Genomic DNA, 12825 nt, shown 5'->3' with positions numbered 1-12825 from the left:
GAGATGCTTTCTTAATGTTTCCTTTGTCTTCTGTGGAAAAAAACCCAAGGTTTGGGGCTTCTGTTTAGGTGGTTTGGTAAGTGACTGGAATATCTTCTTTAGTTGCACAGACTAATACTAGAGGGGACTCATAACATAAATGCCAGTGTAAAGGTTGTTTTCTATACTCTTTTTTTTTCCTGAACATGGCTATTGGGTGCTAAAACATGAGTGCTTCATGATAGAGTGAAAATCTCAGCCGATCAGAGGTTTATTAGCTCTTGGAGTAACACTGATCTTTCTGTAAACAACCTCTTAACCTGCTTTTTGTGTTTTGTTCTTATCAAAAGTTTAGTGTTGACTTTTAAGGTTTGGTATGTGAAAAACGTCAAAACATTGATTTTTCAGCTCTATGCTGCCTGCCATAGACAAATCAGGGCTGAATGCATGTGGGCCAGCCTCTAAAATTTTTTTGTTGTTGATTCTTGCTCACATGGAGGGCCCTCGGGACAGATGGCCCCTCGCTGTTGATGGTTCGATTACGGTGATCACCCACAGCTTCTGAGGAGTGCGAAGAAAAGAAATTGCTTTCTTTGTCAAGGTGTTTTCAATTCAATTCTCACCCATTAGCCCTGTTTGGTTAAGTTTTGAATTACTCCATCAGGTGACTGATGAATTTATTCCCCCCCCCCCCCTCCCCCAATGGTATTAAAATGGATCTGGTATAAGATGGAAAGCAAAGGCAAAAAAAGATTTGTGCTTATTGATCAGTGCTCCTTCATCTTTATTCTGGTTTAATGTATCATGAACAACCAAGATAGAAATGAACACTGAATCAGAATAAGTTAAAAAAAAAAAATTTAAAAGGTATTTTAACTATTTTAAATCTGTGAACTGTTTACACATACCGCAAACTATATGTGTAGGCTGTGGCTAATCAACGTAGTTGTTAATGGTTTTAGAGCTTTGTGTAACTGAGAATGTTTATGATTGTTTTAATTAGTAGCAGATTGGTATGTATATAAAATTATGAAATATTGTCTGATACAATCAAAGTTTTCATAGTCAGATGTGTTTCAGTTATGGTGCTGTAGATGTTCTGAGGTGTAGGAAACAGCCAGGCCAGGCCCCAGTTGTCAGTGCTGCTCTACTTCTGTCGCTTCTTACCACAGCCAGTAAGCAAAATGTGAAAGATTTGGATTTCATACAGACATTAATTGTAATGGGAGACTGAAAATGGGATAAAGATAGAGAATTGGAAACTATGTTTTTGTAGCGTACAGTTATATTCATTCTCTTTCACACATAAGCTGAGTATTACTACACAATCCCAAACCTTGTTTCACAGTGATACAGTAGTATGTGTATTAATTGAAATGTCATAAATAATCTAGAATAAAACAATGAACAGAGAATCTAACCCCTTCTTCCTGTAGCTGGCCTTGGTTGCAGTGACAGTGTCAATGGGGTTGGCTCTGCAGAGCTCACCAAACCCCAGAGTGGTAGGTCTGAGCTGATGGAGAGGAGGAAGCAGGCTAAGGACTGGGCGAGAAGTGCTCTTGGCTTGGGTTTTCTTGTGTATATTTTCATGAAGGTCTTCTGCCTTAGTACAGATGTATGCTAGTTTAGTGTTCACCAGGACAGATGAAAAGCTCGATTCCTATACATATTTTGCATTCAGAAGACATTGATGGAGTCTGTATTATGACACAAGATGAATGCTGGATTGTGAATGATGTTTGGTAATACAAGCAATGGTGCTTTCACTGCTGCTGGAAACTCCGTAAATATCAGAGATGGCCCATTTCAAGAACGATAGTCTCCCTCCTGATACAAATCAGAAGTGCTTGAATATGAAGTCAGTACCTAAGGCAGTACTTTTCACACCTTTGAGCTTATCACTGCCCTCGGTTCCTGTACCTGCAAAGAGCTGCTGTTTGAGTTTAACTTCCTTCTCCCCTGTGCTTGTGGAAAGCAGGGCCTCCGGGAAGAGGAAACGAAACGCAGTCCAGCCTGTGATGCCTCAAGAATTGCCATGTTGCCAAGTCCAGTTTCAGCTTTGCTCACAATAGTCTTGTGGGAAAGGAGGAGGTGTGCTTGTGGGGGGAGATAGCCTCATCCCACAGGCTGGTCACTGCTGTGTGTGCTGTGTCTAAACCCAAGAACAGCCTGGGGTTTAGCCTACTGGCTCAAAGAAAATGTTGTTCTTCCATGTGTCTGCCTAATAGAGAAGAACACTTAGATAGCAAGCAGGGTAGGAAGCAAGGATGGAGGGAAGGAAACGCAGAAGGTGACAGAATATTTTTCTACTTCGTGCTCTCCACATGATGAATTTTATACGCTTAAGTTTTGGTGATATTTTCCCCATTTGGGAGCATTTTGTCTAAAGCATTTGGCTGAGGACAATATTAGTGGAGGATGTTTGAAAGCAGCATTTGTCTACTGAGGTACTAAATATATATCATAGAATTATAGAATGGCTTGGGTACTAAATATATATAATAGAATCATAGAATGGTTGGAAGGGGCCTTTTAAAGGTCATCTAATCCAACCCCCTGCAATGAGCAGGGACATCTTCAATTAGATTAGGTTGCTCAGAGCGCCGTCCAGCCTGACCTTGAATGTTTCCAGGGATGGGGCATCCACAACCTCTCTGGGCAACTTGTGCCAGTGTTTGACCACCTTCACTGTAAAAAATTTCTTTCTTATATCTAGTCTATCTATATAGTGCACTTTATAATTTGGGTAATGATATTATATATTCCATGATAATGTTACATACTCCATTATTCCAATGTATTATGTATTCCAGTATTGCTCTGGTGTAAAAAAGACTGTTAGTCTATTGAATCATCACATTTTACTGCTTGTGCTAGTTGGTATTTAAGGCAAGGGGCATAATTTGCAGGGAAGTCCTGCCCTCAAATATTAGACAGTGTGGCTGTGACCAGGATGTTCTCCTCACCAGTGGAAAGTGGAAGGAATGTTGTTGCACTGTTTAGGCAAGAAGTGATGTAAATAGATAATCATTATATCTTCTCTGGTCAAGAGGGAGTTCTCCTGCAATATTCATTTTTTCTTGAAGTAAGAGGACTGGACTAACTTCTGCTTTGAAAAAAAATTACAGAAGCGTTAAGTTTTTAGTTAATTTTTTTCTTATTTAATTATTTTTTTTTAGGCAATGTAAACTGCAACGTTAAAGATTTCTTTTTGTATTCGTTTTAAAAAATGCCTGTCACAAATGGCTCGAATAATATTCTGTGTTTCCTGCAACCAGGCAGTTTCCTCACATATAGCCCTGGTTTCATGTCCAAGCTGATACCAAATTTGTATTTCTTGAAGGGAATTAGGAATCAGTAACTCAGGCATCCATAAGATCCTGAGATGTAGTCTTTGTCATGTGCCAAAAGCTTTTTAATTTTTCTATATGCAGTCTGTGTGGGTTCCACAAAGCAAACATAATGTTTTAGCTGGTGAGATAAAATGTTTTTCTCTGTTTCTGGTCAGACATCACTAACATGGGAGAGCCAAGTGATGGGCCATCTCCAGTATGCTTGACTGCGCAGGACATTTGCTTCTTCCTAATTTACTTAGTATGTATTGCTTGGTAATAATGTACTTGAACTTTTCTAGACCTTTCTCAAAATCAATCTTGCAGCATTAATACAGGAAAATGTCATGTAGCCCACAATATTTTTTAAGAACTTTAAGCCCTGTACCTTCCTTTAAAACAAACAAAACACTGCACAATGTGTCTGTTTGCAAGGGGGTGTATTGAGTTAGTTTTTCATCCTTACAGGGCAGGATGTAAAACTTGTGTTTAGTTGCAAAGGTGGATGACCTTAGTCTTAATTGTTTTCAGTTATTGTTCGTTTCATTAGATCACTGCACAGCCTGTCTTGTTTAAAATTCTTTGAACTAGAGACCCAGTGACAGCAGAACAGAAGTATTTTGTTTTGTAAACCTTCCTCAAATGTTAGCAATGACTTAAGGCATATGTGGTGCTCACTTGCTTGTTCTTTTGCTACCTTAGTTCTTAGATCCTCGTTTTCATGAGCTGTAATTCACTCACAATTACAAGTTAAAAATAGGAAAATTAAAAATAACACTGCAGCTCCAAAAGGCATATAGTTGTTGCCAGACTTTACAAGCTCGTTCTAAAGACTTAGCAGGTAAAAGAAACTCCTGCTTATCTTGTGAAGAGACCAAAGAAGGCCGAAGATACTAATTTTATCTGTGCACTATCTGTGCAATGAACTCTCACCCTGATTAAGGTTTTATCCTGAAGCATGCCTAATAGCATTGCAGCCAAAAGACCCTTTCTTTCTGTCCCTAGTTAGCTGAAATGACTTACTGCTCTGTCCTTCAGCGGTAACAAATTCTTGGGGCAAAAAGGGATTGACCTGCAGCTCTGAAGGAGGTGGCAAATTGTGGCTAGAAGTTTTAACCATCTACTCGCTCATAAAAGGGAAAAAGTAATTATTTCCTAGTTTGAGAGTGTTACAGACAGGGAAATTGGAAAGATCAGAGGAACTGTCAGGCCCAAAACCTGTAGTGCTGTCAGACAAAGCCCTGCATCTCTACAGTATGGTAGGCTGAGCCTTGCACGTGATTAGGTGGAGCACAATATTATATTGCGCACTGTTTTCACATCCTGGATTTTCTGAGTAGTTTGAGGAACTGGTATCACATACTTTAAAAGTAGAAGTACTTGAAAATATTCTATGGTAAACTTTACAATCAGTAATTCTATTGCAGGGCTTTACAGTGTGATGTACACATGTCAGATTCGCACATTTCAGTACAGACTGTGAGCTGTTAATGCTTTGACGAGGTAGTAATGACCTGCATGTAAAAGCTGTGGAGTTGCCCTGATGTAATGTTGGGAGTAGCTGACTGAGCTGGACCTGCTGACTTCAAATGCGAGTTGTGTTTGCGTAGAGTAGAGTGTGGTGTGTGTGGTTTTTGTTTAAAGACCGAGTGACTCTTACAGTTGTGGTTTGTATCTTTATTTTCCCATGTGAGAAACAAAATTCTGAATTTCCACAAACGTGTTGTGAGCACTGGTATCCTGAAACCATTTAGTAAGTTACATGTCTGTGAAAAGATGCAATTAAATTCCAAGCCACTTGATAAGTCCATGAGTAATTTGGGTTACTTATAATTTCAGGCATTTTTAAAGCATAAGTCCTACAGAAATTATTTTAAACTGTGATACGGTTTTCAGCTTACTTGAAAGCCTGCCCAGCTTATGTTCAGCTACAGTTGCCCAGCTTATGTTCAGCTACAGTTAAAGGCAGTTTCCTTAGGAAAGGCTTCCTTGCGGGAGGAAGACGTTTTCATCTTACCTGTGAGGAGTCAGTCTTTGTAATTATGTTTTTGAACCTGACTGAAAAGTCACTGATACAAAAATCACATTTCTGATTTGCAAATATGCAACCACGACAGGCGACAGCTACTGAACCGAGGCAGGCTACTAAAATGTTATTTTTCATTTTCCCTTTCTTAAAGGGCAGTATTTAGTGTGTGTTTGTTGACACTGTTGTCATGTAGTTCACACTTTATATGAGAAAAGGTAAAAGGAAAAATGTTGAAAGTCACACATTCCAAATACCTCCTTCGATGCCAGTGAGAGTCGGGTACCTTCACTGTCTAAATAATTTTTCAAAATGGGCTATAAGCTTTGCAATCAGTTGAAGACAATGCAGAGGCCACTGGCATGGGGAAGGGAAAGGGAGACACTGGGCTCCTGCGTTGTGGCCACATTGTAGCTTATTTTGAAAGGCAAGTCCAGGTTCAGCACCTTGCTCAAATGTGCTGCTGAGGTTACTGTGTAAGCACTTAGAGACCCAGAAAAATCTCAGTGTATTAATATACAGAAGGAAAAGCTGGCAAATGTAATTCCTGAAACTTGTTAACATTTTTCTGTAACTGACATGGTTGTAAAGTGTCAGTACTTAACTCTTAAAGTTGTCAGTGGTCAAGCACTCAATATTATCGGTCTTTGGGTGGAAGTAGTTGACTTTTCCAGGGCAATATACTTGTTTCGGTGCAGCAGTTTTTTGCCTCATGTTCATTTGCTATTTGCTGAAGTAGCAACTGTTTGAAACTGTGGTGGCAATTTAGGAAGGCCCATTAGTGGGTAAAGTGTGAGTAAAGAAGTTGAAGGTGCTGGATTGTTAAGATTTGATATGATTTTGTAAATAGATTTTCTTTTGCTTTCATGAAAACCATGTGGTTGCATTCTGCAATAAGCTTTCTGTAGAATAGTTAAAGTAAGAATAGACTTAACAGTCCTGTAGAATTTTCTTTCAGTATTCCTTTGATGAGCAAAAAATACATGGACTACATGATTTGCATAAAAGTGTACTTTCGAGTATTTTCTACAGTGGCACCCTCATTTGCATATCGTCTTTAATTTGACAGGTTTTAAGTGCCAGAGAAGTTAGTGAGTGTTCCTTAGTTTCACTTTTTTTATGTAGTTGCTTCAATGTATTTTGTCCTTGTTCTTTCTTTTGATTACTGATGCTTGGAAAATACTGTAACTCCCTTCTTCCCCCCTTTTCCACGGCGTCTTGCTCTTCCTCCAGCTGGTGGCGGGTGCTCCACTTTGATCCCCCAAACCTGGGAGTTGAAGACCACTGTTGCACTCAGATCTTCCTGACAGCAGTTCCTACTGCACCTCTGGCACTTCATGTATGAAGCTGTTAACAAGCAGATTTTAATATAATATACAGAAGTCTTTTTTTGCAAGAAGTAATCTTTTTATGTGAATGCTGGTTTTTTCATTAGATGGTTTCATCTGTGAAAACGCTTGGGTTGCACATTACAGTTCATCTCTTATTTTGTTTCTGAATCCTTGTAGTAATAAAATACTATATTGATACAAAAGCATCATTATAATTACTGTTGCAGGTTTCTGTCAAATTATTTTAACTATGTAGCAGATTTTTGCCTTTGAACAATAGCAGTATTAAAAACTTGGTTTAAAGAGCTAATTTCTTATTGCTGAAAACTACTTATTCTAACAAAAGAAATCTTGCTTATTGCTTAAATGTGTGTTTATAAAGCTGTTCACTGAGATAATGATATATCATTTCAGCTTTATTAACTGCATTCTCGTGTTCACATAAGAAAAACAATCTGGAACTTCTTTTTTTTTTTTCCAGACAAGAAAGAAGAACTGTCTGCAATAAGCTTTACTTTGCTGCCTTCTGTTTCCTCACTGCGTTTCTTCCCCACCCCCATAACTCCTGGCCCCAGTCTCTTCTTTCCACTCTGCACTGACATCTTTTTTCCAATGAATATCTTTACAGCATCAGAGAAAATATAGCTGGAGGGATACTGAGCAGTCATCTAGTCCATTCCTCTGTCCCAAGACATGCCCAACTCTGCTTGGCAGTCTTTTTGTCTGTCCTGCTCCATAAAACCCACAGGGATGAAGATTCCTCCTCTCCAGGCAGAATATTGAACTACTTAATTAATCCTTTTTTTTTTTTTTTTTTTTTTTTTTACACCTTAGCTGTGTTTTTGTGTCTGAAATTATTCTCTGTTGCTATCAAGAGAATTACCTGAGATGATGTTTCTCAGCATGTGTTTGTAATTTCTGTTCCATTACCAAATTGAATGTGCGCTAATTAGCTTATCCTGTTGTATTTTTGGGTGACGTGTATAATCTGCAAGCTTAATGATTGAGAAGAGTATTTTCAGAGTATATTTACTGAATTTTTGGGGAAGTTACAACTCAGAGCTTTCTCTTTATTTTTTCATAGTTCCAAATGCACTGCTCTAATCTACTCTGTCATGAGAAGTAGTACCTTTATATTTTCTTAGATTTGTTACAGAAGTTAAAATGTGTTAGAAGTGGTTTTCCTAAAAATACGGGTGACATGGTGTATGAAATTACTGCTATGGGAATAGATTTTTGGAGAGGAATTACCCTGAGGGTGTGCATATGTTTTCCTCTTCTCTTAGTATGTGCCATGCTTGCCTGCATTTTTCTTGTGGAGCAGTTCTAGATTGCAACGTTCTGAATACTTTTGTTTTGCAGCATTGCATATGACTCACTTTCCTCTTTGTAACAAGTACACTGTACTCTTAAGTCTTGGTCCCTCAACAAACCTTTCCATGCTTGTCTCTCTTCTGACTTGTACTAAGAGTTGCATCTGCTTCTAATTGTTGTCCTCGGGGGCTTAACTGGTTCTTTCTGAATCTTATTATGAAAAGCTTTCTTTTAAAATATGTATAGGCAGACTTAAATGATCACAAATGATGCAAAAGTAGTCAAATAAGTCGTCACAAGTTATGTCCAGCAATGTGTGCCTGAGCTGCAGCCTTGCAGCGGTGTGAGATTTGCACCTCGGAGATGTACTTTTCCGATGCTGTAGGATATTTAGCAAAGGAATTTTCAAGCATTACTGGCACATCCTAAGATGTACTTTGGTAAGAAATGTCTGTCCTGGATGCAGCAGGCATAGGAAGAAGTGATGCTTGTACGTGCATCTATCTATTTACACATGCAATGCACAAACTATCTTATGTGTGCACTTAACAATTTCCTACTACTACTATGTTTGCTTAGAACTGGCACAGTGTGTTTGTCCCAAGAAGTCTGTTAGAAAAAGAAAACGAGGAGGAACTCAGTAGTTCCTCAGATGGCTATAGCAACAGCTATTTCGAAGTGATTCTCATGGTCTCACCCATAAAATAAATCAGCATAAAATTGCCCGATCAGATGGAGTATCTGGAAAGTAATCCTCAGGGAAAACAAAATTCGGTCTTTGTAAATCTGAAATAAAGTGCATAAAGTTGCAGAATCGGATTATACTTTCTCTTTTTATTTCTAAATCAGTACCATTTTGTTTCTTCCTTTGCAGCACTTGTGAGAAGTTGCCACAAAGATGTGTCAGATGCTGCCTGAGCCTAACTCTAAAAGCAGAAACAAACATAATATTTTGAAAAAAGCCCAGTCCCTGACTTGGATAATTATCATAAAATCCCAAGGCTTTTTATAGGTGATGGGGTTTGGTTTCAGAGAGTGAAGGCATAAAAAGAGTACAGTAACCTTTCTGCTTGAAGCACAAGTCACATCAGATTTTCTTACTTAATAAATGTATGATGAGTACTTACTAAAATAACCAGTTAAAAGCCAGTAATAACAACTGCAAAACTCAGCTCAAAGCAGTTGCGCAAGTCTTGGAGGCGTGTAATTTTTGCTGAAAGTAGCACTGAATGTTTTTCTTGAATTGAGTTAGGGATATTTTTTCAAATGTTGGCCTTTTTTTGTTTTCATGAAGGAGTACTAAGAGCATTATTCTGCCTGTTTAGATCACATGAATTTAATTATCCTCTCACGATGTAAATATCCTTTCATGATATGAAAATAAATGTTGTTATACCTCTAGGTGAGTGAACTGGAATTTACTTTAGAGTTGTATTTATCATTTCAGGTGAGACCAGAGTAGGATGAGAAAGCCCTAATATGAAGATAGCAAGCTCAGCAGAACTCTAAATTATAGTCATGGGTTTTATATCTGTTAGTGTATTAGGCCACTAAAGAAGTTATTGGAGCTGTTGGTCTTGTTGCCAGTAGATAAAGGGTGCTCCTGTGAAATGCTGTTCAGCTCTGTTGGCACCTCACTGAAGTATGAATTTTTTGACCCCAAACCCCAAGTTACCTAGAGCCAAATTTTGCTTAATTCTGAGATTGTACTTTGATCCAGATTGTGACCTTTTAAAAATTATGCTTGGAGGTTTTGCTGTTGCGATCTGCTTCCTTTTTTGAAGCCTGGCAGTTATACTTCCACTAAGAACAGTGAAAGAAAGAAATTACATTTCTTTCAGATTTAGAAGTTTATACATTAAACATTTTACAAAGTATCAGAAAACCCCATGTTTTTGTTAGCGTGTTGCTAAAGCATTCGATATACTAAATGTTTCTCATGTAACTGTACTTCACATCTGCCAAAATAATGTGCCTGGTTTCATTGCTACGAAGAGGCGAGCTTGCCAAGTCCGCTCCTCCCTGGTGATGCTCCGTCAGCCTGCCTTACTGCAGAACGTTTCGTGCACCTAGTCGCAGGCAATAGCTTTCAAGTTTTGCCATAGAAGCAACTATAAATGGTACAGCAAGACTTGGGAAGTTCTGAACAAGAAATAGGTGATAAGAAATGGAACTAGAGGCGGCTAGTAAGCAGCTTGTATTTCGTGAGGTCTAGCAAATGCTTAAGGCTGGATTGCTGCTGGGTGGAGCAGTCCCACTTTCTTCTCACCACAACTCCCCACTCCCTGTTTTTATTTCCTTTTTTTCTAGCACAAAACCAACGGTTTTGGGGAACTGATCTAGTTGACGCTGACCTGAAAAATTCCAGGCAGTTGGTGTTTGGTCTTGGTCAGTTCCCTCATCTAGTTCAGTGTGTAGCCATGGAAGAGTCTGCACCAGCAGGAGAGAGGCGATGGTATGGGATCACCAACGAGTAGCTGGTAGTGGGAGTGCAGTGAGATTGCTCAGTTGTAGAGAAATTTATACTTGAAATGTTTGTGGATGTATGGCCTAGCTCTTTTAAGTTATTTTTTTTGGATTCTGCACAATTGTCAGTGGTTTTTAGTAATTTATGAATTACTTAACACTGAGTATTTGATATCTGTTACTGTGCTTGCTGCTTCTTAAATTTATCAGAGATCACTGTTGATATATAATTACTTTCTTTTTCATAATACTAAATTGGAATAAAAAAAAGAGATCCCTTACAGTATAGGCACTGAGATATTTAAACTCTTCCTGTATCTATCTGGTCATTACACAAGTGTGTTTGTGATTTAAACAAACACAAAATAGGTTGGGAAAAAAGCCTCTGTTTTAAGTAACTGTATTTATTGGCTTTCATATTTTTATAAACATACCATCTCATCTCTTGTTTCATGTCTGCCTCTGAGAGTTCTTGCTCCCCATAATAGATAGATTCCTTGTTCAAAATACATACACTTTCATAAATAATAGCTGCAGAACCCTCCACGGATGTTCTTAGGAGCAGAAACGTGCTTGTCCAATAAGAAGAGTCAAATGGCCACATTTTTATCTAAAATCTCAATTAGATTTGAATTAGATTAAAATCGGGTCTGAATTAGGTTGAGTTGATCGACAAGTTGAATTTTGCAACACGTTTGAAACGTATTCCACTGTTGGCTTAACATCTGGCCCTGGGTGAAGGAGGGATGCTGGCTTCGGTCTCCAGCTCCTTGAGAGTGGGCCAGCAGCAAACGCGGGTGCAGCAGCTGCGTGTTGAATAGTAGGATTTGAAATCAGCAGCTAGGACTGAAAAAACCATCAGTGGTGCTTGCCTTTCATTAAAGCTTCAATTTGCAGCAGCGAACATACGTGGGAGGATGAAGAAGAGTAGAAACCTCCACACTTTGCCAAAAGTGGAGAACCCTCTGGTTCTGATGTAAAATGTAGCAATAAGAAGTAAGTTTCTGATTTATCAGACAGTGCTGGTGTTAGAGACTGAAGTGGAAATCTGAATACGTTTCCCAGGTCTTGGCTCCTCAGAAGACAGGAATCCCAGCAGCTCCTGAGGTAGCCAAGAGGTTGCAGTTCTCATCAGGCAGTGTCCCCTGGCACTTACTGGCAGGTTTCTTCGTTCGTTTTCCTGTCCTCTGACATCCAGAGCTGTCGTCGGCAGCGTGGTCAGCGGCTGGGGGTATCTGCTTGGTTGGCTAGGGCAGGAGCAGAAATCGGAGAGCTCTCCCACTAGTCCAGGCTTTGGCACCCCCCGGGTCTCCCTTGCAGGAAGATGGTAATTTTGCTGTTAGCACATGGACAAATGCTGCTGCTAATCTGTTGTTTAGAACTGCTGTGAAGCTTCCTGGGTGTTTGTGGTACAGTTTAATGGTAGCACCTCAGGAAGGTTTGGTATCACAGGAGATTAAAAGGTTTGAGGGGGGTGAAGAGCCTAATTCGTTTATTGTTGAAAGGTTATGGTTCAGGTCATTGTTAGGTGCCTTCAAAATAATGTTAATTGTAGACTAATATATAGCCTAAATAACACTGATTATGTTGATAATTAACAGTTTATAATAGGTTAATGAAAACTTTAAGGTATTATTGAAATGCAGATTTTAAATGGCTCTGAATAGAAAAACTCAAGCCTGCTAGCTTTTCTAAACTCTTTCCTGAGAGTGCTGGTTACGTTGGTACTATCTTTAAAATCACCAATGACACTTTTCTATACCTCATAGAGATCTTTGTTTTCCCCTTATCATTTTACATCTCTTTTTTTCCCTTGGATTGAAAGAGGTTTTGTATCACTTTATTTCTTAATTAAATTAAAATGTGAAAATTGAACACATGCTTAAAAAAATGAAGTACTCAAAGGCTAAAAGAAAGAGTTGAATATGAAAATAGTTCAGTACATTATAACCTGCTACCATATGTAAAACAATAAACATATAGTTTCATAAATATGAAATAAGTGTTTTTAATAATCTAGTATCTTCCTTAGTTTTTAGATACATTTTTACACTTGCCTCAAAGCTTGACGCTAAGCTGACCCTCTCTTTAATATTAATGTACTCTGACTGTAATACTCTGTTCCTTTGCCTCTGATTAATGCTGTCTGTCAATTATTTACAGATCCAGTGGTACTGTGGAAGTTCCCAGAGGACTTTGGAGACCAGGTTGGAAACATGAGATTGAACTTTTTTTTATGTTAGAATAATAATAAAAAAGCTCTCCTATTCAGCTGTGGAGAGGCAAATGCTAATGATAGTGGGGAGGAAGTCTTCACCCAACTGGTGGCTTGGTGATTAGAATGCCTTTGTGACAGGAATATGCAATAGCGGTTGTA

The 12825-nt window shown here is 38.7% G+C and overlaps 1 protein-coding gene across 6 annotated transcripts in view; it reads left to right on the top strand.

Moving 5' to 3' along the window:
• The window catches only part of DENND1B (DENN domain containing 1B), a 171383-nt gene that overhangs the window by 31510 nt on the left and 127048 nt on the right, over nucleotides 1-12825 (top strand). For all 6 annotated transcript variants that reach the window (XM_049807720.1, XM_049807717.1, XM_049807716.1 and 3 more), the window contains exon 3: nucleotides 12612-12655. In XM_049807720.1, coding sequence (XP_049663677.1) covers nucleotides 12612-12655 — 44 coding nt within the window. The remainder of the gene's footprint in view (nucleotides 1-12611; nucleotides 12656-12825) is intronic.

Source organism: Accipiter gentilis, chromosome 8 (genome assembly GCF_929443795.1).
Source record: "Accipiter gentilis chromosome 8, bAccGen1.1, whole genome shotgun sequence".
In the NCBI taxonomy this organism is placed as follows: Eukaryota; Metazoa; Chordata; class Aves; order Accipitriformes; family Accipitridae; genus Astur; species Astur gentilis.
The sequence above is the reverse complement of the archived record's forward strand: the minus strand, read 5'-3'. Positions and strand labels throughout refer to the sequence as shown.